The sequence below is a fragment of the Genypterus blacodes genome, unplaced genomic scaffold (assembly GCF_046128005.1).
Source record: "Genypterus blacodes isolate CSIRO-AG114 ecotype Tasmania unplaced genomic scaffold, CSIRO-AGI_Gbla_v1 ptg000195l_1, whole genome shotgun sequence".
NCBI classification, from domain to species: Eukaryota; Metazoa; Chordata; class Actinopteri; order Ophidiiformes; family Ophidiidae; genus Genypterus; species Genypterus blacodes.
This window is the reverse complement of record NW_027466995.1, coordinates 1,146,259-1,172,151: the sequence shown is the minus strand read 5'-3', so window position 1 is coordinate 1,172,151 and position 25,893 is coordinate 1,146,259. Positions and strand designations below refer to the sequence as shown.

Here is a 25,893-nt window from a genome sequence, read left to right as displayed (position 1 = left end):
GGTGATGTGGCCTGTCCCCCCTCGCTCTGTGTGCGCTTATCCTCCCAGCTTACACGCGCATCGCACACACACACACATACACACACATGCACACACGCACGCAAACACAACCACAAACAAACAGGCACCCACCCACTCTCATCAAAACTCTATCTGTCCCAATCGCTTCCTCACTGTCTATTACTTTCTCTCTGATTTGTCGCTTCATCACAATATCACACCGGTGCTGTTTGGGTTTCTCCACTCCACCTGTGTCTTCCCTCTGATCAGATTTGGAAGCTCCCTGACTGATGGCTCTGTTTATTTTGGCATTAAAGTGTTAGACGGCGGGTAATGTTAATGATTCCATAATTGCGCGGATTGGATGCGTTGTTGTTGCTGATTCGTCCTCGTGTCCTCACTCTATGTTTATCAGGACAGCGGACAGGCCCCGGAGCTACAGCGTTGTTAAGCAGGTAATGGTGGCAAAGCAACAAAAACCCTCAAATTACATTTGGCGCAGGGGATTTAATGGTTCAATAAAAAAATCTGTTTTAACTCCCCCACTGCCCTCCCGCTCACCGTCCCTGCCACCGGCTCTCCTGCTCCACTCCGGCGCTCTGTTCCTCTCCTTTACACATCTGCGTAAGTGCACTCCAATCACAACCCCCTGATATAGGATCAAGGTTATTTAAGGCCAACGCTTTCATCCGTGCCCGGGATAGCTTTTTCAATTAAGACGCACCGTGATGTAGTTTTAACTTGTTGGAGCATTGATTTTTTTCTCAGATCAGTTTCTCTCCCACCTGTTTCTTCTGGCGAGTTCCATATCAAATCAAAAACGTTTTCTGGCCCCAGGTTTTCATTTTGGCGGCGATTTTATTGTAGCCCTGACTGAGTGACTTCATACCCTGCTGACCTTGATGAAAATACTCAACTTTCTCACCTTTTGATGAAGAATAAGCAGATTACAGGATTATCTGATGTTGTGTATGAGCACATATTCACATTCTCCACTTCAAAAGCGACAATATATGTACAAAAAAAAAAAGCTTCAAATAAACAGATAAATATGATAAGGAGCCAGGTTTGGTGTTTAAGTACTCATTCAAATCTTTTTTTGCCTCCTGGGGGGAAAATCTGCCGCCTCACGCTGCAGCCCATCATAATTTATTCATTAAAGTCTCTTATCTGATTATCTCTATTAATCAGCGTTGTGTGTTCTGGTAAACAGAGCGTTGAGGACAAAGAAGCCATCCACCTGAACTTGTTTCTAACTTCTCCCGCCCGTGGCGCAGGGTAAGAGCCAGCAGATTTTTGGTTGTGAACGAGCGCACGTGTGTCGATTAAGAATTTATAATGAAAGAACTGGGGGGTTGGATGGGGGCTCCATGTATTCAGGGATGCTAAACAAAACAAGCGTGTGCCAAACATGGAGCCAAGCCTCTTCTCAATCCCATGAATAATGTACCAGAGGAAAACACTACATTCTGTCGCCGCACCACAGCGGTAAACAGATCATTAACATAATGACTGACACCGACACATACACACCCATACACTAGCCCAGACACGGGAGCCGAGCTCTTTGCCCTGCAGGAGGACAGTAATTGTGACAAATTAACTGGTCTGTATGGATCACACACACACACACACACACACACACACACACACACACAAATCCTGAAAATACAGCGTGATAAAATAAATCCTCTATGTTTCCCCTCTGCAAACTTTTGAGTTAGCTTTGAAACGATGCCCTCTAAAACATATCTTTGTTCTATATATATCATAATGCCCTCTTTGGTATTCAGTCCAGGCATTCTCATAGATTTCTTTACTCAGTACTTATCTGAATGAGATTCTCAAGGCTATGCTTAGTGTATGGGTTTGGTTATCACTGTAGCACTGTGGTATCAGTCTGCTACGTTTGTTTGGGTTAATTAAGACATCAGCCCATAAATCCACCCGCTTGAGCCTGGTGCTTCTTTAATTCTTGGGGTGGGGAGGGGTCTATATGTTGTTGTTCACATCAGGATGAACCAGCTTTCCTAAACATCTCTACAATTAAGATTCAGATATTTCTCCTATTTTCCTGTATTACCACATCTGTTGGTCTTTCTGTAATTTACTACTTAGACTTTCCCACCTACCGCTCTCGTTCCTCACCTGAGGGAATCGCTCCCTTAATTCTCCTTTCTTGCTTACGTGTCAAGGTTTACAGGGTTGTTTTTCCTTCTTAGAGAGCTTTACGCTTTGAGACATTGAATGGGATATTGGCCTTAACTCACACACACACTCGTAACCTGACTTGACCAAACATTTGTATTTGCTATATCTGCTTCTGTTTGCTATATCTGTATGTTTGGGACATTGATGTGTATCCTGTTGGCTCCAGTGTGTGCTTCTCCCCTGGATTAGCAAACCTAACACCAAAGTCTTTCAGCTGTGCGCAGACCTACAGGCAGCGAGTTCCCAGGTGGAGCCAACAGGTTGACGGTGTTTGGACGTGCATGAGGAATCAGTAGTGTTCTGCCAAGCGCATCTCTCATTCTCTCTCTGCCTACCCGGGGGCCGAGGTCTGTGGGCTGTCTATGAAAGGTCACGGAGATAAGGCGGAGCTGTGTTCCGCTGCAGAGATGGCAAGATAGGGAAGAGCTGCATCAATGGGAACTCCTTTAATATCTCCTTCTCACTGAGGAGAATAGGTGGGATTTGAATATGTGCGGATGTCTTTAATTTAAGAATATAAACGGGTACTTTTGTTTTGTTTTAGTTTGAATTTAGCATCACTGAGACTCATTATAATATCCTGCTGTGTTGGATTTCGAAAGTTAGTTGGCGACACACAGTTATCCACATCAAAACCACCTCAGAAACGGCTTGGAACTCAACATATTCGGGTGCTGATGGTGCAGGCAGCTGCCAACGCGGCCACAAACCTCCTTTATCCTTTCATGTCGCTGCAAGTGCTGACACAGGTTTCTGAGATCTGAAGGTTAAAATATTGGCTGAGTTAAACTGAATTTAGTGGCTCACAGGCGTAAGGGCTGTGTTGGTTGAAGGAGAGGAGATGAGTGGATGTTCCGTGTGGTCAAATGGCACAAATTGTGGTTGAAACATCGCCTGTGTGTTCATGCAAGTGCATCCGCAGATTTCCTTGTATTTATTTGACTTTTCACACAGTCTCTGTTTTGCTGCCCTCCCGCCTTTTATGCGACTCTCACACCTTAATCCGGGATTGCAGGGAAGGTAAGATACCTGGGGTGCTTTAGCTGAGTGAAAATTACATTTACGCTGACATGGAAAGGCAGGTCCATCCCTGGAGTGGAACTAAAGTCTGGCTGGTTGCTCGCCGCTGTCAAGCATCCATTCTCATACAAATCTCCCCGAAGGCTCCACTTTGGCAAGCTCACTTTTTCAGCGGAGCGGCTCGTTTGAGGAAGATGTGTCACCGTCACCGCCACGGTGTCACCGAGGTGTTTTCTCATTGTCTCGCCCCTCACCTCTGCTGCACTTCTGCTCTGTTATGTGTGTGAGCGGATGTGACTTCATGCAGCATTTGTAGATTCGCTGCTCGTCTGTTGGTCCAGTTTGCACCGTGCTCACCTTCTCTCCAGTTTGTTGTAGTTTTCCTTCAGGTATTTTTGTGTTATATTGAACCTATTATACTCAAACATAAACAAATACCATCAATGCAACTCACCATAGCATAAAGACATTATTCCTGACTGAAGTGAAGACAGACGGTGAAGTCAGCACGAGCAGCAGAAGCACCACCTTTAAATAAGACGGTGCATTTACATATCATACTGACAAGCAGTGTCTGGGCACTGGAGTAGTGCACAGACCCGTGGTAAATGAGTTTTTAGCACAAGGATGTCAGCTAGATTAAAATGAGTAAAGTTAGCCATCTGCAAGCACACACACAAATGAGTTGTTAATAAGCAGGGCAGATTGGCTTTTGAATGGATCCGAGGTGGAAAGCAGGAGGGCAAATCTTTGCTTCGGTCCCGATGTCGCTTCTTCTGTCGATTCTCCGGCGGTAATAACACCTTGATGGTGGCACTAACCTCTTCTGAAGACAGTGCATCACACTCACTCACTGCCCTAAAGTGACCAATTAGCTCACACCCCTGAGACACGTAGCCTGGATGCTGCGGCGGCGGTTGCTGGGGGCTACGGCGCAGACTCTTTAGTCTGACAGAGGAGGGAGGGAGGGGCGGCCGGCGATGGTAGGCGAGGGGTCAGAGGATTACAGACGGAGCGGTAGATAGCGTCTCTCTCTGAGGACGGGGGGGGCTTGTTGGGGGGCTTGTTGGTATAAATCACTCCCTTGGCCACTTCACATCACACGTAATGCTGACTTCACCGCCCCGCCTCCCTCGCCACAGCTAAACCTCACAACCACTCAAGGAGAGAGACTCAACAGGAAAGGGAGCGTGTTTGCAGTGTTAGTACATGTGAGCAGATTTTGGTTTTCAATGAATAGATCAGTCAGATGTTTACCAAATAACAAACAAAACGTGTTGTGAGTTTGAAGCGATGGCTAGTAGCACCACTCCACACACAGGAACCACGCTCTCGCTTCTTCTTCTTCTATGCTTTGCCAGAGCGGTAAGCGCATCGATTGCGCAGTCCGACTTGGAACGAGCACAAGAATCAATCAAAAAACAATCTCTTCAAATCTCTTCGCTCCACCTTTTTCCCCAGCTTGTAAAGTCTCGGATGGCAGATGATTGTTGCCTTTGAAGAAAATATCCTAAAAGGGACAATTAGACAAAGGTCGGCGGGTCGTTAACGCCATTACTTTGCTTGTTTTCTAATCAGCGTGAAACCACATCTGTGATAAATGGCTTCCTTCTTCCTCTCTCCATCTCCCTCGCTCTTGTCTCTCTCCGCCGTCACTGTGTACACTAAGTGGGGATGGCTAATAAGTCCCCGTTGGCTTACATGGCCGGCTCCCAGCTAATCACTTTTTCAGACGGAGACTTCAAAGAGCGCCCTCTTGTCTGATGCTAATCTGGGCCGAGCGGGGGGGGCTCCGTGAATGGATACGAGTGGACAGCGTGAGTTAGCTCTGCTCCATTCAAGTCCATCCATCTATTCCCCCCTTATCTCTGCCATGCGACATACGTGCCCCGCTAAATACCTGAGGCAGACGCAGACACTTGACCTTGAACCAGAGTCAAAGTGAGGTAAGTAACTAGAACATGTCTTTACACAGACCGGGCCACATTTAGAGGTCGGCTCAGTACCGCAGAGTCCCACTAAAAATTTGAACTCGGCGGTTCTTTGCGACACTTCAGGTCCACTTTTGCGTCGCTCTCCGGCGTGCAGTATCACTCTGCTTCATAACTTGTAGCTCCTTAACGTGTAATAAAATGAGCCGGTTTAATTATTGGCCGTAAAAATTGAAGAGATTAAAACAACAGGCTTTTATTGTAGGAGTTGAAAAACGAGGCCTCTTCAGTTCTCATGTCAGGGCAGGGATTCCTCAGGACACCTGAAGGATGAGGACATCTTTTGAAGACGGACGCCGTGAAAAGCACATTTCTGAGTTTCTATCCAGCATGACATTAGTTCTCTAGGTGACGCTGGACTTCTTTGCACTGGGACCGGAGCCATGTTGAAGGTGTACGGTTACATAAGCAGCAGACACATGATTGGGCATGAATTCAATCTTCTTCCACCTTTCTAATTACACACGCATGTTACCCGTTCAAACCGCCTCAGCTTCCAAATGAATTGGTGCAGCATTTTGCGCCGCACGTGCTACAGAGGCAGACGATTGACAGCGTCTGATTACCCCTTGTTTAACACATTAAACGGCCGGCGGAATTGAACAGACCCCTGTCGACTTCAATTGCTCAAAGGAAGCTCATCATCTTTGTTTTATCGTATTAAGGGAATCGCCATTCTCATCATGACCATCACCATCACAGGTAGCGGAGAAAACATGGCCTCTGTGTGACCGATGGCCCTGATTGAGAAATACAAGCCCAGTGCACCTCGAGACACTTCTCACTACAGAGATATGGATCTATGGATATTGGTCCCTGTGGATCCCATGTTGGAAGGGGGGGGGGGGCTCACTATGGATGGGACCTTCATTGATCAAGACAAAGAACAGGATGAGGGAACGGGGAGAGCTGAACAGCCACAGCAAGCTGACTATGGTAATGCTTCAGCAGATCGATTAAAGGGATACGCATTTGAGGCAGAAGAACGCTCCAATAAATCCTCCATCCTCCCATCTCAGCCTTGAGCCTGCTGAGAAGGAGGCGGCCTGGATTCTACAGCGCCAACCAACACTGTGAGACCCAATGCCAAAGAGGAGGTGTACATTCAAAGTGGACAGACTCTATTTTTATGCTCCATTCATGTTACTTTCTCTGGAGGATTGTGCAGCGGTTGATGTCTTTTAACAAGGCTACAGGCCAATGTCACACTATTTTGTCCATCGGGCCAAAACCAACAAGATTTCATCCCTTGCCTCAGCTCCTTTTGCTTGAGTGCTGATGTAAAACTTGCCCCGTTATGTCACGCAGATCCTCCTCTCGCCGCTCTCGTTAAATTCTTGCATTCCCACTGTTGCCTTCCGTCTAGGGTAGCCTCTTCCCCAGTCTCCTCTTCAGTCCGCACCAAACATGACATGCCTCTGCAAACACGTCATGTCGTATTCTCCTAAACAACCAAAGTCTGTGTCTATTACAGTTTTTTTTGCAAACTACTCCTTTCGTACGACTCGCCACAAAATCCACCCCAAGCGGCCGTGAATAAACTTGAGGGCTTTTTTTTTTACAAACGCGAGTGTTTCCATGACTCATTTTTCCTCCATTGCACTGTTAGTACTTACCATATTGTTATTAACAATTTCACAAAGACTTTCCTGGAGAGAATACTCCGCAGCGTGTTTGGAACTACCCACTCCAGGTGTGACTAAGTCTGCCGTCTGCCTTTTTTATTGATGAGCTTCTCCCATTGTCTGACGTCTCTCTTTTATTGGCGCGCAGAGGAATAACTCCCGAGTTCCACCTACACGATTCAAGCCGAAGCAACCGTAATTACCCTGCAGTCACATCACACACAGGCTGACAACATTAAGGGGGGGTGGGGGGGTCTGATAAATATCTGCCGGCCAGTGAGTTGAGTTATTTTTCGCCTCTGAGTTCATCATTTGCCCAACGAGACAAAGATAACCACAGAAGCCATTAGCGTTTTTATTTGGTGCCTGCGAAAGGAATTAGTCAGAATGGATTAATCTGGTAAAAGGAGGTCACAGATGTATGGCTTTCCTTTCTTTTTCTCTCCTTTAATTTTCCTTCACAGATCAGACAAATGTGTCCTGGTATTTTAACAAGAGTGTAGTCAAACCACAAAATGAGATGCAAAGAAGTAAATTATAGGCCAAGATGACGAAACTGTGAGAAATAACACAATTAAGGTAAGCGATACCCGGTGATTAATCTGCTTTACTAGTTCAGTAATCACTCCACCTAAGCCGTTGCATTTACACTCCGGCTTACATGACGCATTTCTGCTCTCGCTGGGTTTGATGTGTGTGGTTTTGACAGCACGGTGCCTACGTGTGTTTGTCTGGCTTCATGTTCTGGATCGGGTCACTGCATCCCTGCTGCAGGGTTCACCTGGACGTAATCAGCATGTTGCATTCTCTAATAAGGTCACAGGGTTGAACAGAAGCCACGTTATGTTGTTTTTGTTGTGTTTGAAGGGGATTGGTCTCCAACGCTTTGTTGTTTCGCCTTCATTTGTCTTCGCTGTGCAGAGAGCAGCGGCACTGCGCTCCCTTCAGCGTCTCAGAAGTTTACACGCAGCAGGTGTGTGTGTAGGTGTGATGGGAGGGTCGGGGGATGTGATCTCAAATCCATTGTGGAAGAGAAATCCAGCTGCTTTGTGCAGAGGTGGAAAGTCACCAAAGGCATTAACCAAAGTACTTTTCAGATTTGTTTGTTTTTGTAGTAGAGTGATTTATATTTGTTTAGCTGATGCTTGTAGTTTATAGTTTATCTGTTAATCTTCAGATTTTACATTCAACAAGTGATGAACTCACGAGAATCAGGACGAATCACTAATATCATGTTTCATTTCCTTCCTTCCTTCCCTCCTTCCTTCCTTTGTTTCCTCATTTCTTTTTACCTTGGTCCCTTCTACGTTTCTTCATCTCCTCCACCCTTGTCTCCTTCTCTGTCCTCACCATTTCCCCCCCTCTTTCCTTGACTTCATCCCTCCGTCGGCTGATCAGGTCATGCAAAAAGCTTCCACATTTAACTCGTCAAACGTGAAATATGTAGTTTTGATTGAAACAAAGTATTTTCCCTTTTTCATATTGCTATTGAGCTTATGTAGAAGATTCTTTCAGCGATGCCTTTTTGACTCTCTGTGTTAGGTTATGGTTAATGAGCTCCATTCAGACAACTCTAAACGTTACATCATCACGCTTACACAAAAATGTAATATTGAAACTTTCCAGGGGGTTGATTAAATAAACATAAAACATTAAAAATGCACACATAATTAATTTTTGTTAACTTTCAAATCCGAACAGTTGGATCTGTGCTGAAGAGGCGAACAGGCTCCCGGGTGGGTGGGTGGGTGTATGTGTGTGTGTGTGTGTGTGTGTGTGTGTGTGTGTGTGTGTGTGGACAACCGTTCCCACTGTCCCACATGTTGTACTTGGCTTTCTTTCTGATGACTGACTCCCACTTCCCCACAGTCATGGGCTGTGTATTCATGTATCTCCGCGTTGATGTAATTGCGCTTAACACACGAAGGAACTCCTTTGCCCGCAACTGTGCCACTGTGTGAGGAAATTGTGAAGTCACGCGGATTCATAAGGAGGTTACCATGGAGACACTTGGACGGCACCAGCCTTGCCTTCTTGCCACTGAATGTTAAACGCGAGGAGGCACGACGGGCCAACATCTCTCAGTGGTTATTACTATCAGCTAATACCCTCTATTCAGCACGGAGAGGATACCAGATACACATCTCAAATCTCCTGTGTATCTGCGTGTGTGTGTGTGTGTGTGTGTGTGTGTGTGTGTGTGTGTGTGTGTGTGTGTGTGTGTGTGTGTGTGTGTGTGTGTGTGTGTGTGTGTGTGTGTGTGTGTGTGTGTGTGTGTGTGTGTGTGTGTGTGTGTGTGTGTGTGTGTGTGTGGGTTTTACTCGATCCCTATTGCGATTGCAACTGGGATATGAAATGATGAGGGCTGAAGTCTGTAGCTTAAAATCCAAATTCCTAAATTAATTGAAATTTGAGCTATATTAACATTATTGAAGAGCTCGCCTCAATGAAGGAAAAATTTATTTCTCAAATAAAAAAAATAGAAGCCTTTTTCACCAGTTTGCTTATGAACATTATGAATTCCCTGTATTACAAGACTTTGTTAGTGTGATAAGCCCTTCCAATACTATTGTATGTAATTAAACAACAATAAAGCGCAAGCACAACAAACACACTGGGCATTAAGAGAGAGAAAACACATTTGCATAAGATAATTTCAAGTTCAGCAATTGACACAAACACACACACTAAGACACAGCTCAAAGAAGAACCCCCCCCACACACACACACATGCACACACACGCTTCTAAGAAACTCTTTAGGCACATATTTACGGGTTCAATACTGCTCTTGCCTCGCCAAAATTGAGAGATCATCATAAACACCTCGCACTGCATGAAAATCAAATAGCGACTGAAAGGTAATTGAATGATTCAATCTGTGGCGCACAAGCCAGTTCACATGCATTTCACCCCAGAGCTGGATCTCAAATTACAATCTGCAAAGGCCCCGAAGAGACGGCAATTGTGTGGCCCCCTTTTCTTGGCACAGAGAGCTACTTTAATCACACTGTTCAAGTGGAATGCACACTTTCTGGGTAAGCTGCTATTGGCTCCGACGGCGGCGCTTGTGATGGACTCGTCGTGACATTTGATACGAGTGCGGCACTTTTGTTTCTCGGTTGAGAGCCAGGTATCTGCGAAATGATACTGTTCGACACATGCAACAGAAAGTGAGAAAGCGATTTGAATCTGAATTAGCGACTCAACAGGACCGTGTTTCTTTTGCTGCTTTTTCCTGTTTTCAGCGGAGCAATGAGTCAAAAAATATTCTAATTGAAATCTCTCTTTCTTCATACTATACTGAATAAAGAGGATCTATTGTAAGTTTGTCCAAATAGAGAGGAATTGACCTTCTGGCTTAATCCGAAGTTATGACTCCGTTTCACCCCTCAGGCAGCGCGAGCACACCCACTTTGTGTGATAGCCAACTGTTATTGCTGCACCAAATGATGGCCCATTAATCCTGTCTCTCAGCTCTCTGCAGCTGAATCAAACTTGAGAAGCGTGAGTGTGGGAGAGAAAATGTGGCAATAGTAAAGCAACGACCTGGAGGAGCTCCAGGAGGGCTCGGCGTGTGTGTGTGTGTGTGTGGGTGGGTGAATCCCTCCCTCATGCAGCCTATATAGTATCACATCAACCACCTCTTCTGTACATTCTTAACGGCTAATTCTTGGTATTCCGCTTCGTGGCAGTTTCGGATTCATTCACAAACACGCCAATTATAACTTGTTCAAGTGTATTCAAAGTGAGTAGGTTGGCGGATGAAGAAGTAATGAATAGTTTAGCGAATTAATGAATAAATTAATAGATAAACGGCTTAGGTATAGCCATTGCCTCTGTGTGTGTGTGTAGGTGCACATTGGAGACCCGTTTCCTCGCCTACCGTGGACGAGAATATGAATGCCGTGTGTTGCGTAATACTTCTTCCATTTACACGACTTCACACTGGAAAAATCTATCATTTCCTCAAATTCCAGCTCGCTCAATTACTCCCTTAAATATTTTGTCTCGCAGCAAATATATTAGTCATGGCCTTATACAACATTTATTAATTAATTCTTAATGCATGGGGTGTTTCTCTTCCAACATCTTCTTCTTCAATCGGTTGCAGCCTACCGGATGGTTTCCATTAAAACACAAGCGTGCGCTGTGACAGATGTAGCTGACTGAAGAAGAGTCGGGTCTGACAGCGAAGCAGAGCTGTGCCTCGCCAAAGAGTTTCTTACTTTGGATCTGCCCTCAACCAGCACAGCCCGTCTGGGGGAGGGGGGGGGGGGGGGGGGGGAGACTAGAATGTTGTCGGCATGGCAACCATATGACTGTGTTTAATTTGTCTAGATAAGTAATCTTAACGACGTGGCGAAACACGGAAAAGATCTTTTAAGCTCGTACGTTCGCAGGGTTCTGTTTTGTTTTGTTTTGTTATTTGCAACTGCTGACTCATGCTATATTTAAACATTGACAGCAGCTCCAGCAGAGGCGTGTGTACTAAACGTGGCTTGTGAGGGTGATGATAGAAACTACAGACTGTGTATAAAGGTGATATCTTACCTCATTCTCTCTCGGTCATTCTCTCTCTTTGGCCATTTGCGCAACCGACTGAACTGATTACAAAGAAATTATGCAAATCTCCCATCATGCCTGTCAGCGCTTCTTCCTCAGCTGTGGCTCTGGGTTCAGTCGGCTGCCTTTGAAGAAAATGAAGCGAGTTCATTTTTCAAGGAACCCACCTCCCAAAAAAATAAATAATTCCATTGTTATTCCTTCCTGCGCATAAATTGGGATTTTTCTCTGAGGTTGACTGGTGACCTGTTCAGGGTGGAGCCTTCCTCTCGCCCTGTGAACGCTGCCAGTGGTGTGTGTGTGTGAGCTCCTTGACGCCTCCTGCAGGCTACAGGATAGCCTATATGGATAATATACAAAGAATGGACGGATGATTCGGATTATAGACTGAAATAAACTCTTAACCTCTTTGTCCGAGCACATTCAACAATAATCCCTCCTGTGAAGGGAGTGTGAGTGTGATTTTAGCGTGTTTAGACTGAGATTTGCTGCTTGGCCCCTGGGTCAAATGCTGCTGTTGTGTCTTTCCCTGCGGGCGGTTATGGAGCTTTAGTTTTCTCATTTGTTTATGTATGGCTGTGCTCTGAGGCACGGGTTAGGGGGGAAGGGGCAGGTAGAGGAGGCTGACATGGGAGGTGACTGCTGACATTCACCTGGACACCCTCCGTAACCATGGCTCTATCCAGCTATGAGGTCACTGAGTATTTCAGAGGGTGGAATGAAAATGGGCTATATAACTGTATAAATAGTCAGGGGTTGAACACATCTCCTTTGAGTGTCTGCAAACAGGTCAAGGAGACGGTTCTCCGGCGGCGGGACCCACGGGAGGATCCGGTTAACCCTGCGTGGAAAGGTCATATATGTTTTGAAGATTAGAAAAAGCAAGATTTCCCTGTTGCGTTGGCACTGACTGATGCTCATAACTCATGTGCGCCACTCTCTGCCTTTATTTGATGTCGTTTCAGCGAGCCATGAAGTGAAGAGGTGGAGGGAAAGACCAGGGGAAAAGTTCAATCAGCACAGGTCCACGTGTGCACACATACAGAAAATAGGGGGTTGTAAATAGCTAATGGGTGTACAGGTGGTGTGGAGTTAATGGGATGTGAAATTGATTGTTTGCACTGTATAGTTTTATTCGGTACATTCATGTTATAGAAATTAAGAAATCATTTGTTGTGAATGTGTAGGTGTAATTTTGGTTTAATGTCTGCTGGCTTTGGGTGTCCTTCAATGGCTTTACATGGTTTTTAAAGTGTTCAGCAATGCAGAAAATAACCTTCAATGCCCCCCCCCCCCACACACACACACACACTCTTCGCTATCCACCTCAGTAATTTCAAAACCCTGTCTGCAGCCATGTCTGTGAGGGAAGGCAGAAGTGGAAAAGAGAGGAGGGGGAGTGATCTTTCGAAATGTAGGCTGAGGAGAGAGAAAGAGAGAGAGACAGAGACAGGGGCTGTGTGTGTGTGTGTGATTATGGTTACTACAGCTACCGCATGCTGCTGCTCCGTTAACAAAGGGAGGGGCTTGCAGGAAGGTCAGGCGGCTGAGCCACATCCAGCTAAATCAACTCTCAAGGGTGAGGTGGTTTTGGGGGGGGGGTGGAAGAAATGTAGGTGGCTCAGGAGGAACATAGATCGTTGCTTAGAGAGGGACCTTGTGCTCACCATGGCTTATAGAGCACCCGTGGGCTGTAAATCCCTTTGATACGCCACATAAAAAGAGGATAAAAGATGTAGAAAGCGATGAGGAGACACGCGCATATGAGATGAGACTTCTTTTTTTGTGAGTGGAGGCACTTTGTAAAAGGCAGAAAGATCCAGTTCTTCTGTTTAACCCCAGCTTCTCCTTCTCCTGTCAACTGTCAACCCAGGCTCAAATCCCGTCCTGCCCCCATCCCTGATGTCTGTATCCCACGTAATGTCCTCGGAAACAGACTGCCGGCTAAAGCTGTTCAGAAAGGAAAATGATGCAACATAAATTTCAAGGCAGGACTTCTCTGTCTGTCTGCGTCTCTCTCTCTCTCTCTCTCTCTCTCTCTCTCTCTCTCTCTCTCTCTCTCTCTCTCTCTCTCTCTCTCTCTCTCTCTCTCTCTGTCTCTCTCTCCTGCTTTCTTCCTCTTCCCCAGATATACACACATGCACTGCAGGATGAAAATCAATAGCCTTTCAAGAATGAGTCAATGCAGAAACTAATAGCTAACAAACCCTGGGCTGTGAAATCGCTGGTGGCTTCTTCTAACACACTGTGGTTGTGTTCGGCAGAGGGGATCGTGACTGAGCGTGACTGAGCATGTCATCGCACGCTGTAACGTATATAGAATTATTTTCCCCCGGATAATAGAACGACTGAAGGCTCGAGAAAAACAAACTCTTTTATCTGGCTGCCCATATCAGTAAGAAAGACCTGTCAGCGTCAAAAGGAGCTCACACACACACACCTACAGCCGCCACGGCAACCAAGGCTGAGAAGGACGTAAGAATGGACCAAAGGGCCCTTGTTTCACTTGATTAAGAAATTTGGCTATCTTTTCTCCTCGACATTGATTGGGTTGAACGTCTGACTAAGCAGCCCCCCATTAACTGTAAGGGCACTTTATGGGCATCCACATTCATCTCGGACAGGAAGCTTCCCTCCCCTTTAGGGCTCAAAGTGCTGATCCCCTCACACTGGAGGGCGACGTGATTGAAAGCCGAACAAAAGCGCCGGACTTCATTTGGAAGCCAGGGCTCCGCATAACAACTATCATTATCTTTATTGTGAACACGAATCATCAGCGAGTCATCACCATCATTCTCGATTAGCAACACAGTGGCGGGCGGGCGAGCAGGCGGGTGGGCGGGCGGGGTCGTTTAATGGATACATTTGCGTTCCGCCCGTGCGTAATTATGTCGTCGTTATTAAAGATCTGTTTATTCGAAAAGACAATGATTCCCCCCGGTAAATCAACGCCGGTGGTCAGTTTATTTTCTCACACATTTTAAAGTCTGGTCAGTGTGTGTTTGCCTCACTTCTAGCTGTGGATGCAGAAAGGACAAAGAATGGGGGAAAACTGAAAAATGCCTTATTTACTGGATGAGGTCACCGAGTGTATGCTTGTGCATGAAACACACGGAAATGGTGATGTGTTGTTCATTTGCATCTATTGCGTCCCTCCTCTGGGTGTATATACATATGTATCTGGTGTGAATATCAAATACATCTCAGGCCTTTGCATAACTGAATGTTAACCATCTTAACCTTTGCATAAGAGCAAACTAAGAGGAGCGGACAGATGAGTGTGTGATCCAACATTCATTTATGCCAGCTGTGCTACTTTGAATGCTTTTCTGTGATGAAACTTGTCACTTCTGTTGGGGTTTAAAGGTGAAATTGTTCCCCCTTTTGATGCACACACACCCTGCAGCAACGTTTCCCTCCACCAGGGGCGCAAGAGCACAAAAACCCCAACCTGTGGCAAACTTGCATCTGATCTCATCCATTCTGCTTTTTGAAGAGTTGAATGTGATTTGTATAAGGTGCAACTTCCTGCAATTCCAGATGACTGAGACTGAAGCCTGAACTTGAATGGGATGTTGTGGAGCTAGCTTCCCACGTTTGATGGTACTTCTGCTTGAAGTAGTAACTCAGATTACTCCCTACCATGCACACTGGCATACACCCAACAAACCAGCCCCTGTTCCTCCAAGCACTACTTTGTCCGGGGCTGTTTTAGTTTCAGCGCGCTATCCAGCATTCATAGTGCATGAAAAGAAACTAAAGTCAGATCGGTTGTCTCTTTAAATCAAACTGCAGTGTTGATGTGCCCTCAAGCTGAAATGGTAAGAACCATTTCCACCTCTGCGGCAGGGAGCCTGACCAAATCGGCGCACTACAGCGCTTTAAACGTGCTTCTCTCTACCTTGGTCACTTGCCGTCTATGGTCGCCTCCAGTCCGGGCAAGAGGGAAAGCAAATACACCAGTGTGTTCCCTGTGTGTGTGTGAGTGTGTTGTGTTTTCCCCCCCTTCCTGCGCATCTCGGAGACGTTATTTAATTTTTATTTTCCCTTTTTTTTTTTTTTTTTTGTTCCATCCGCAGAACTCAGTGGCAGTCGCCTCGATCCATTTCCCGCTGGCTGGTCCGCCTATCTCCTCCTCTGCGCTGCAATCTGTTGATAACTCCACTTGCAAGCTGCAGTTTATTGTGTTTCGCAATGGGAAACTCTTTCCCTGCACGGGGAATTCGTCAAACCTCGCGGATGACGGGAAACGTAGGAGCGTTTCAACACCAGTTGCTTTCACCAAATTAGGTAAGAGGAAATCCATTTTTATCATCATGCCTGTGATGTCAACGCCGCGGTGTGTGTGTGTGTGTGTGTATCGCCAGACTCGGGCAGCAAAGCACAGCACAGAGACGCTTTACACACACAGACACCGCGTTTCTGCGCAACATGTTGACATAAAAGCTTTAAAGCATCCGAGCGTCTCTCACCCAAACACCACTGATTTCCGTTATTGTTTGTTTTGAATCCCTGACATCATATCAGACGTGTCACTGCTGCGTGATGCCTGAACTCGTGCTTGAGATGAGAGTGTGTTCTAGTGCCAAATGTGCGTGCGTGTACGCCTGTGCCTGTGTGTGTGTGTTGGCATGTTATCCATGTCCATGCGTCTCTCCTCATATCCCACTTCCAGACTTTCTCCCCCTCGGTTTCTCCCCCTAAATTAACGCGCTGCTCTGGCTTGCAGATGGGTGCAGCCGCGGGAGCGCCGTGCACTCCGTGACTGTTGCTCTCCGGCACTTCGCGCTGGGTGTCGACCCCACAGCAGCCTACTGGGATTTTGACCTGCTGGATGGACACGGCGGCTGGAGGGCAGAGGGCTGCCACATAACGGGCTCCGGGGGCAACACGACCACTATTCATTGCGCCCACCATAATAACTTTGCAGTGCTAATGGTGAGTAAGTCTATACAGTGTGGTAGCGGTTTCATTCAACCCCCCCCCCCCCCCCTTCCCCTCCCTCCCCTCTTTTTTTAACGCACCCTTGCCCCCCTTTGATAGCATGTCTGCCTCTGCTTAGGGCCTATTATGGATCAAATGCGTCTCTGTCACCGAGGAATAGACGGAGTCACGTGTTTTGTTTTTTTTTGAAGAAGCGCTTCACGCAGGGACCTTTTATATGCTTCCTTTTATTGTTGCTCCTCAGTTGGAACGGATACGCAAAATGCGCTGCGGGGATTTCTTGGCTTTTGGAGTACTATGCGCTACCGTGAATTCCCTCTCGGTCTCGACGAGGAGAAGTTGTGCGTCGCGTGTTGTTGTGTAGTCTGCCACCTTCTTTTTTCTCTCCCCCCCACCGAAACAGCAGCGCGGCAGCCGAAATAGAAGCGAGGCTCAGGAGAAAGGAGGAGAAGGAGGAGGAGAAGGAGCGCCTTGTCAGGAGCCATTCGCCTCCGAGCGCAAGTGGTGTACTAATTGGTTGCAACCAAGAAGCAGGAGGGAAAAAAAAGAAAGAGAGAGAGGGTGAGAGAGAGAGGGAGAGAGAGGGGGAGAAAGAAAGAAAGAAATGTTGGGACTGTAAAAGCGTAAAGCGTCGGCTCGTCTGCTCTCCTCGCTCCTCAACTTGGTCTCGACGCCGCCGCCGCCGCCGCAACACGGAGACGCCGAGATGCCGCTTTCTCCCCGCACGACGTCCCTCCGTTCAAATTGATTTCATGAGGATAAACGACCGAAAGCGCAATGGCATCGCATCGCCCAGTCGCTCCGTAGAGCCGCTGCGCCTGCTCCGCTTTCTTTGGATGAAACGAAATCCTCCGGATGTTTACCGAAGAGTGGGATTCGTTAGACTGGGAGGTCAGTTTCCTCACTGGAGCATGGAAAAGTGTTGTGTGCTTGAGATGTCGCTGCTTTCCGAGTTGCCTTGTTTTCTCCCTCTTCTCCCTCTCTCTCCCCCCTTTTGCCTGCATATTTGATGAAGACACTGTTCAATTCCGCTGTTTGTTCGGGTGTGTGTGTGTGTGTGTGTGTGTGTGTGTGGAGACGAAGCTGGCTCACACACACACTCACACACAAAAGCCGCATAGGAATGAGAAAGCGACATACAACCGCGGTATAGGGTGCTGTGTGTGTGTGTGTGTGTGTAAGAGAGAGAGAGAGAGTGAGCGGGGTGCTTGTAGAGAATACTAAGCTGTTGTCAGATGGAGAGCAGATGTCAGATTGTCATTGTGAACGTACGTGATATTAAACCGTGAGCTTGGAGAGGCGCGTCAATGGGCACCTGTGTGTGTGTGTGTGGCTGCATGGAATTCAAAGCCAGATCGGCGATTTTTTTAGTGTGATTTCGTCGCGGCAGATTAGCGATTTAGAGAAGTTTCAGCACCGCGTATAGGTTCAGCAAAGCCCGTCTGTCACATGCAGATGTGAAGCAGAAAGGCCGGGGCAGGAGTGTTGACATCATGCTATTATGTGCCAGCGTTTGCGCCGGGGATTGCGCGTCTACTAATGCAGTCACCACACCCGCCTGGTCTCTGCAGTGCCCGAGAAAAAGGACCCCTTATTTACAGACTTGTGACATCATTCTCCTCCTGTTGGTCTCCTGTGAGTGAGGTGTTGCATTGATGACCCTTAATGCCCGGGCAGGCAGGGCTTTTACTTGCAAGTACTAGACCTGTTGCGTAATCTTTTTCCACGTCAAACTGAGAGGAATGGCAGATGACTTTAGATCACAAGTTGGCCATTTGGAGCCCCCATCAGCTAAGATCTCCTGTTTAAGTCACACAGTTGAAGGTTAGAAATAGCAGCAGAATCCCTGCTTTGCTTTTTCTAAGGAAATCCAGGCTTCACTAAGTTCCTCCACTCGGTCTTACCCTAAGTTTCCTTGATGCTGTTAACGTTTCCAGCTGATGTGGCAATGCTGAAAGGAGAAGGTTGCAATGATCTTGGCTTTTCCCTGAGTGTGACGTAATGCAGTGTTTTGTACCTTCATCCCAGCACTTCCAGACAGCATCTATTAACTCTGTTGCCTTTTCCTATAATCTGAATAGCTGAGATTCCTCATCAGATCAACTGTCTGCAATCAGAATCCATCTCATGGTGCATCTGTGATGTTGAGCAAACTGACAGAGGGTTAGCCACAAAGCATGACAGCTTTGAAAGATGAATAATGCAACAAAATCATCTCAAAGAATGGGGAGGAGACGAATGGAGGGGGGAAAAAAAATATGCCTGAGAGGCACAATGCAATAACCAATTCCTGTTGATCCAGAGTCTTTCACATTCAGTTGTTACAGGGAGAAAGTCTCTCTCGCTCTCGCTCTCGCTCTCTCTCTCTCTCTCTCTCTCTCTCTTCTCTGTGTGTATGTGTGCAGGTGTGTGCATGTGTGTGTGGAGGGAGATGATTAGTCTACAAAATAGCATGACAATCCAATCCAATTGTCCCTGGGGTCTGGGGGTTTGGGATATAAAAGTATTCTAATGAGAATATTTCTGACTCTCAGTTGGAGTTAGAATGGCGTTGCTCCCTCCTCTGGATTTGTGATCAGAATGCCAAACAAGTAACTTGGGATGGGATGTGTGTTGTAAACCTCCTGCTCTCTGCTCTTGTTTGGATACACTATACTCCCCCTGCTGTGGGTTTCAAAAATGGGTAGGAGGAATAAATGAATAATTTCACTTTGCTCACATTTGGAAAGCAGGTCAGGTACTCTCATGTTATAACAAAACTACTGATCCATATATCGGTTTGGATCTGGGTCAGCTATCGAAAGACGGCGTGCGTATTTGCTGAGATAGATAGATTGTGGAATTTCTCTCCCTTTCCTGAACTCTGAGCCTTTAGGAACCAAACCGTTCCAACATTTCAGCACCAGGGACAGTTCTCATGCATCTCCCTTCTGTGGAATGTGGACTGTGTGTCCGTCTCCTGCCCCTTGTCTGTCTGAAGGGAAAGACAGACTCACCCGTTTACAACATTGCAGCCTCGTCATCTATCTTCATCACAGTGACAAGCCTCACCCTGCAGCCCCCCTTTAACCCCCCCCCCCCCTCTTTGTCTGCCGCTGGAGTGTGTGTGCACTGCATGTTGTTCATTTCCCCGTCGAGGCAGCTAGACTTCTTTTAATTGTTGTCGTGGGTTTAAACTGGGAATTCAGAGGCTGTGAAAGTTCCTGCATTTGATTGCTGCACTGCTCCAGACTGTTTTATATGCACGAGCAGACCTTTAGAAAGAAAGGGAGAGGGAGAGCGAGAGAGAGGGATGGAGGGAGGGGTTGTGGGGGCGATGGAGGGGGTTGCTGGCTTTTTGTAAGTATCCAATCATAACAAAGGCCCTAAGGCCATAGTCCAATAAGGGAAGAGCTGTTCAGATATGCATACCCATACATTGTGGGAGATAATAATTATGAAAAGTGAAGTTGAATCCCAAGGAAGCCCACGCCACCGGTGCTGTTTGTGTGTCACCGCTGGAACAGACGAGCCGCTTGTGACGCGATCAAAACACGGCCGTACCTCACGCCCTCTGAATAACATGTGGAAGTGGGTAATGATTCTAATTGCGGGCTGAGGAAATTAGAGCGAAATAAAGAGATATAGCGTGCAATTAAATCAATAAGCTTTTCAAATTCTTACATTTGATACAATTCATTTTGAGGGTTGGCATCTTTACTACAGCTCACCTCCATCTTGACCCAAAGCAAAGACAGGATTCTTTCTTGATAGATAAGTTCTCATTGGCAGTGATTTCTCCCGACTTGAATATGCCCTGACATTACTGCTGACTGCCTGAGACGGCGGCGGGATCTGGCCTCCTGCACGCAGAGACAAATATGAAAACAAATTTGCATCGGGCTGCGTTTCACAAACAACCCACATTGTATTCCTTCCTCCCATATTGCATATTATTTGCACTCCGCTTTGTTCTTGGGCGCATCTCAAAAGATGTTCAACGCCCAGACTGCCTCAGCACCATTGTGTCTCCTCTCAAAAGGTTCTAACTTGGGGGGAAATGACGGGTGGAAGGATGGAGCATAGGGACGGACAGTAGCAGGAGGAAAGTAGAGCTCAGTAATGACACTTTGCTGTGATTTTAACATTCTGAATATATCATCTAAAGAGAGATTATTCATATTCAAGCCACATTCTGTATTGCTTGTTTAGCAATTATGGTAAGTCGCGCAGGATCGGACTTGCTAATGGAAAAGAACCTCCCAGCAAGTTTCAGATCCTCTGCAAACCCCAAAAAAGCGGTTTGTTTTATTTTAAGCCTCTTGAAAGTTTATTTTTCAGCAAGGAGCAATCTCAAAGTTGTGTTTTCTCATTAGGCTCGTGTCCACATTTGTGCCGACGGTGGAGATAATGAGACAAGCCAGTTCTTTATTGTTCAGCCACAAGCGAGTGGCGTTAACTTTGGCCGTTGTCTCATTTCCTGGGCTTTTAGTTTTCAGCTTTGTTTCCATACTAAAAGGGGATTCAGCGTGTTTAAGGGGATCGAAGGATTCAACCGTCATGATGACCCAATCAGACATGCATGGTGTCGTTTATTACTCTGTGTTGTCCCTCGTTTTGTTGGTTTGCATTGTGGGTAAGAGAAGGAGAGGGAGGGGCTTTGTGCTGCCTGCTCTGACATCATGTTGGCCTCAGGAGAGCCAGATGCAAAAGGATGACAAAATATCTGAAAATAGGTAAAAATAAAACTACTTTTTATTACAGTATGGATTGATGCTTCTATTGTATAATCAGTAACATTTCCAGAGATAAAGCCCACATTACGATTCAGACGGACAAGATAAACAAAACAAACCCTTGTACTTCTGCAGAGTGCGTAATGGAATTCAAAGTAAGCACATTGTCTTATAGCAGCAGTTAGCAAGGTTCATCCTATTCTCACACAGGTGATCACTGGTGGGTGCCTGGGTGTGAGCGACAACAATCCCAGCACGTGTTTGTGTGTTTGTGTCAATGCTAAGCTTTCTAATAATCACAACGCTTCATCTAATTCTCAGTGTAAATGCTAATTATTTGCTGCGCACTTAGCTTCACACACCTTTGACCTCTTGCCTCACTTGCACTCGTTTGAAACACGGCAGCTGACAGACAAAGCTCTAATCTCCCTCTCCCCCCCAACGCTGCCGACTCGCCAGCTGCCGATGTAACCAGTCGCACCGAGCAAGGGAGTTTTGTGACGCACGCGAGTTTGGGTTCAGTCCCGGCTGAGGTAAATGTTTAATACATTCACTCGTGTTCCATTTGTAAGCATCGACTTTTATGTCAGCGGTGATTGCATTTTCGCAGCGTAGAGATTGGCCTCGGTTGAGCCGCTCTTTTGTTTAGCTTCCTGACCGCACTCGTCCACGTTGTCCTGTTGCTGATTGCGGCTAACAGGCTTGCCAGGGTGTGAGCGGAGACGGGTCAGACTCATCCAGCGCTTCCACAACCGCTCGCTGCCGGCCAATAACCTGACACCATGCAGATTGTTTTCCCTCTGAGTAATGAGTGCAGAGCTCACGCACCACCATTTGTCTCAGTCATCAACAGTTCCAGCGGACTAAACCAATACTCACGATTGGTCCTTTTTCCCTGACGCACCACATTGGATGCGTTTGCTTCCTCTATTTTGGATGCAGTGTACATCCCTCTTTTTTAGCCGGGATACAAATTGCATTGCGATGACCTATTGTTATTCAAATGACGTATGCTGCTCTTCATCTAAGTGTATGAAAGAGCATAATACTGCTGCTTGCTGCAGAAGAGAGTGTACCACTGAGTGTGTATGTGCATTTTCTTCTCAGCCAGTAGAGCAATTCAAAGGAAGTTAATAAAGATTCTGAGGTGTCACAGTTTTGACGGTGTTTATATTTACAGTCACCGCTTAATTGGCGGAACGTTTTCTTCAAATCTCCACGCTGACAAGCAAACTTCAGGAAAGATAATGATGGGGCTGCGTTTTTATCTTATTTCCATGTTGGTGATTCTGCATAATTCCTCTTAAAACGCCACTGGTTTAATGCCACATGAACACATGAACGATACATCAAGGCTTTTATCACAATACATCAACGTCAACGCATCAGGACGCTGACAAGTGTCGCATGTTGGGATGTGCTTAAACATGAGAGACAGATCCATCTACAGTCCATGATTAGTCACAGGTGATTAATGCGAGACAGGTTCCTGCTTGTCCTTAGCATGTGACAGAGGACATCTTACATACGCGGTTCCTGTCTTATTACACACTCAGTAAACACAGTCTCACACACACACCGCACAAGCCAAGTGAATCCATGCAACCGTCCCAATACGCCATCTGATTCAACTCTGTCCATATCCAGATGTCTCTTGCACCCAACCCTTCTCTCTCTCTCTCTCTCTCTCTCTCTCTCTTTCTTTCTTTCTCTCTCTCTCTCTCTCTCTCTCTCTCCAGCTGTTCCCTAGTCGACAGTGCGACTCTCCCCCAACCCCAGAGACGGCTTCAGTAGAAATGAGGACAGCCTCTCTGTCTCTCTGTTTCTCTGTCTCTCTGTCTGCCATCCTCCATCTCTGCCCGTGTCTCTTTCTCTAGCTTTTGTCGGGTTCCTACTAGGTGCACTGCATTGTGCTGCGGCAGACGATACCTCATTTGCACAATTCCGTCCAGTCTAGACAAACACATTAAGACATTTTTCTCAGTACCGGTGCTGCTGTCAGGCCCTACGTAGCAAAGGTATATACAACAAACACACTTTAAGGCCATAATCGTTCCCATAATGACTTGAGAACATAGCTCTGTAAGTGGTTGATTAGATAGATTGGCTTTATTTAAACTTTGACTTCTCGCTTTGTAAAAATAGATCCTGCTCTTCTGCATGCGTGGCAGCCATTCCCCGTTTGTTTCCTACTAATCTAGAGGAAGAATATAAAGCTGCTGCTGCTGCTGTCGGTTGCTACACTTGTAATTAGTGAGCAGCTATAGATGCCACCCAGCCCCCTGTGCACTCATAAGAGACACAGAAGATGTGATTTGTGTAATTTGAAGGGGAGGGGGGGTGATAAAATGACAGATGAAAGGCTGTATCTTCTGCCAAGCTCCTTTAAAATGGCTGTTCAGTTGTCTCCGAGTTTTTTTTATGCGTGATGTGATCGTAAGATGATCATAAACTACCATCCTGGTGAGGCATTCTGGAATATCTCCTCAATCTGTGCGTCACGGTAACCTGTGTTCGCGTGCAAACAGGTGGTTTAATCAGGGAAAAACATAACACTTTGAGTCGAAATGGCAGCAACCACGCTGGCGTCGGCTCCAATACCTGGACCCACGCTCACAAAGGGACAGCGCCATAAATCAGATTTCCCCCTCCGGCCACAAACGGGGGCCTTGATGTCGCTGATGTTGTGTAGGAGTGACAGCAGTGATGTTCGCTAAGGTGTTTTAGGGAGAGGAAGAGGAGGAGGAGGGCCAATCCCGACGGAGGAGGATGGTCAGGGGGCAGCTTTGAGTCACATGTGCCTCAGTCGTGTCTGATCAATGAATTTCATGTCTGATTGGTTAGGCATGAAATAGGTCTGATTGATCAGGAATCCTGGTAATTAAAGTGACCTTTTTTTTCCCAGGCAAAACCTTTTAAAGGAGGTTTTAATCTCCAATAATCCATTTGTTGGGCCTCTTGAGGAAGCTCCCAGTTTCTACAGTTTGTTTTTTCATTGTGTTAGCTGGCATAAAAACCCAGCAGAATCACAACAATGGAGGAGCGAGACAGAGAGAGAAACACATCTGGGTTGTTTGCTAAGTAGTCGCTCAATTTTCTTAACACCCACTTGTTTGGTTTGTCTCTCAGTCACTTCCTGCTGCGCGGGTAGAATATGTTTGGCTGGAATAGGGTTGTATTATCCATTTTCCTTAACCCACAGTGTCAAGTATTAAGTATTGCATTGTATCCTCAGGTTTCTCCTCCCATCTGGTTACCTGTGTTTGTAAGCCCGTGCATCTAACATGCCTAATGTAAAGGATTAGAGTCAGAGCTGCGGGGTTGCATGTGTGAGAAATCTATATCAATTTTTATCGGACGTTGCGCTTTCAAAACCTTTCCTCCAAAAAATCCCATCCTCAGCGTGTGAGTGATGTGCTCCGCTATCAAAGCTGAAAACTAATCGGGGCTATTTGGAAATCTCTCCCTCCTCCTCCTCCTCCCCTCTCACCGTCCAGACACTATGCCCCGCCGCCTCACACGCCGCTCTAATGAGATGCAAACATGTAAATGGCTGGCAGCGGCCACGGGAGGGGGGAGGGGGGGGGGGGAGAGGGACCCATTGAGGTTTAAATGGCGCAGATAGCACAACTGTCAGATGGCAGGAAAGGGGACTGACGGAGATCACGCTGAGCGATCTGTAATCAAAAAGCAGAGAGAAAATTGCATCGCGGTGGAGATGGAGGGGCGGGGGGGAGGAGGGGGTTGGGTTGGGGAAGAGGGGGGGTGGACGAGAGGCGAGGCAGAGGAGAGATCTGAGTCAGACGTGCAGCAGGTATTTGGTCTGAAAGGGGGTAATGGTGAGCCTGTTTCTCTCTCTCTCTCTCTCCGTCTGTCTCCACGGGCGTCATCTCTCCGTAGCGCTATCGCTCTTTCGCCACCTTATCTCACCTATCACTGGCTTTGCTACAAGCTGCTTTCTGTTAGACGCGCTACATAACCTATTCTTCATGCATTTATTCTTTGCACGGATGACTGCATTGATTCACGAGTGCCCCTCATCTCTTTCTCTCTCTCTCTCTCTCTCTCTCGCTCTCTTTCTCTTTCTCTCTCTCTCTCTCTCTCTCTCTCTCTCTCTCTCAGCACCCTTGTCTCAGTGGCTAAATGCCACTACAATTAGATAACATGGCAGCACTAGATAAAGTCCACAACAGCACTGAACATCACAGTTCAGTGCAGATCCCCTTAGTTTTTGCTGGGTGGCCTCTGAAAGGAACATTTGATTCCAAATGCGCTGTGGAAGTGCCCAACATTACACATTAGCTTTTTTTATGCAGTCCTGCCAGCACTAGGAACACATTGAAAGGTTTGTATTGGATGAAGGCATAGATGAAAATGGTGGACAGCAACAGATGTGTGTGTGTGTGTTTGTGTGTGTGTGTGTGGGCTCTGCGAATGTGCCCGGCCCCGGCCTCTGTTAAGCACCACGCAGGCAAACGTAAGCTTATTGATCTGAGACCTCTGCTGCCAGAGAGTAATGCGTTTTGTCAGAGCGGCTGTTTGCATTTGGTGCATTGTGAGGCTTCCGTTTACAGTACATCTGCTGCGCTCCTTACTGGGAACAGATCGTAGAACCTGTTGCGCGCCGTTCACTATTCTGATTCATTGTTGCAGGGGGTGAGGGGGGGAATGGAATGTTTTGGTACAACGTATCGTCCAATGAGGGAAGGAGGTGTGCAGAGGTGTAATGTAGAGTCCCATTCTGCCTGCTGAACAGCGTGCCCTCTCTGGGAACTGAGAGAGCCGTGTGTGTGTGTGTAAGGTGGTGCCCTTGTGTGGGCTT

The 25,893-nt window shown here is 46.7% G+C and overlaps 1 protein-coding gene across 1 annotated transcript in view; it reads left to right on the top strand.

Annotated features, from left to right (window-relative positions):
* Positions 1-25,893, top strand: part of adgra1b (adhesion G protein-coupled receptor A1b) — a 106,932-nt gene that overhangs the window by 57,151 nt on the left and 23,888 nt on the right. The window contains exons 13-14 of the mRNA XM_076169228.1: positions 15,492-15,702; positions 16,142-16,350. Of these exons, the coding sequence (XP_076025343.1) occupies positions 15,492-15,702; positions 16,142-16,350 (420 nt within the window). The remainder of the gene's footprint in view (positions 1-15,491; positions 15,703-16,141; positions 16,351-25,893) is intronic.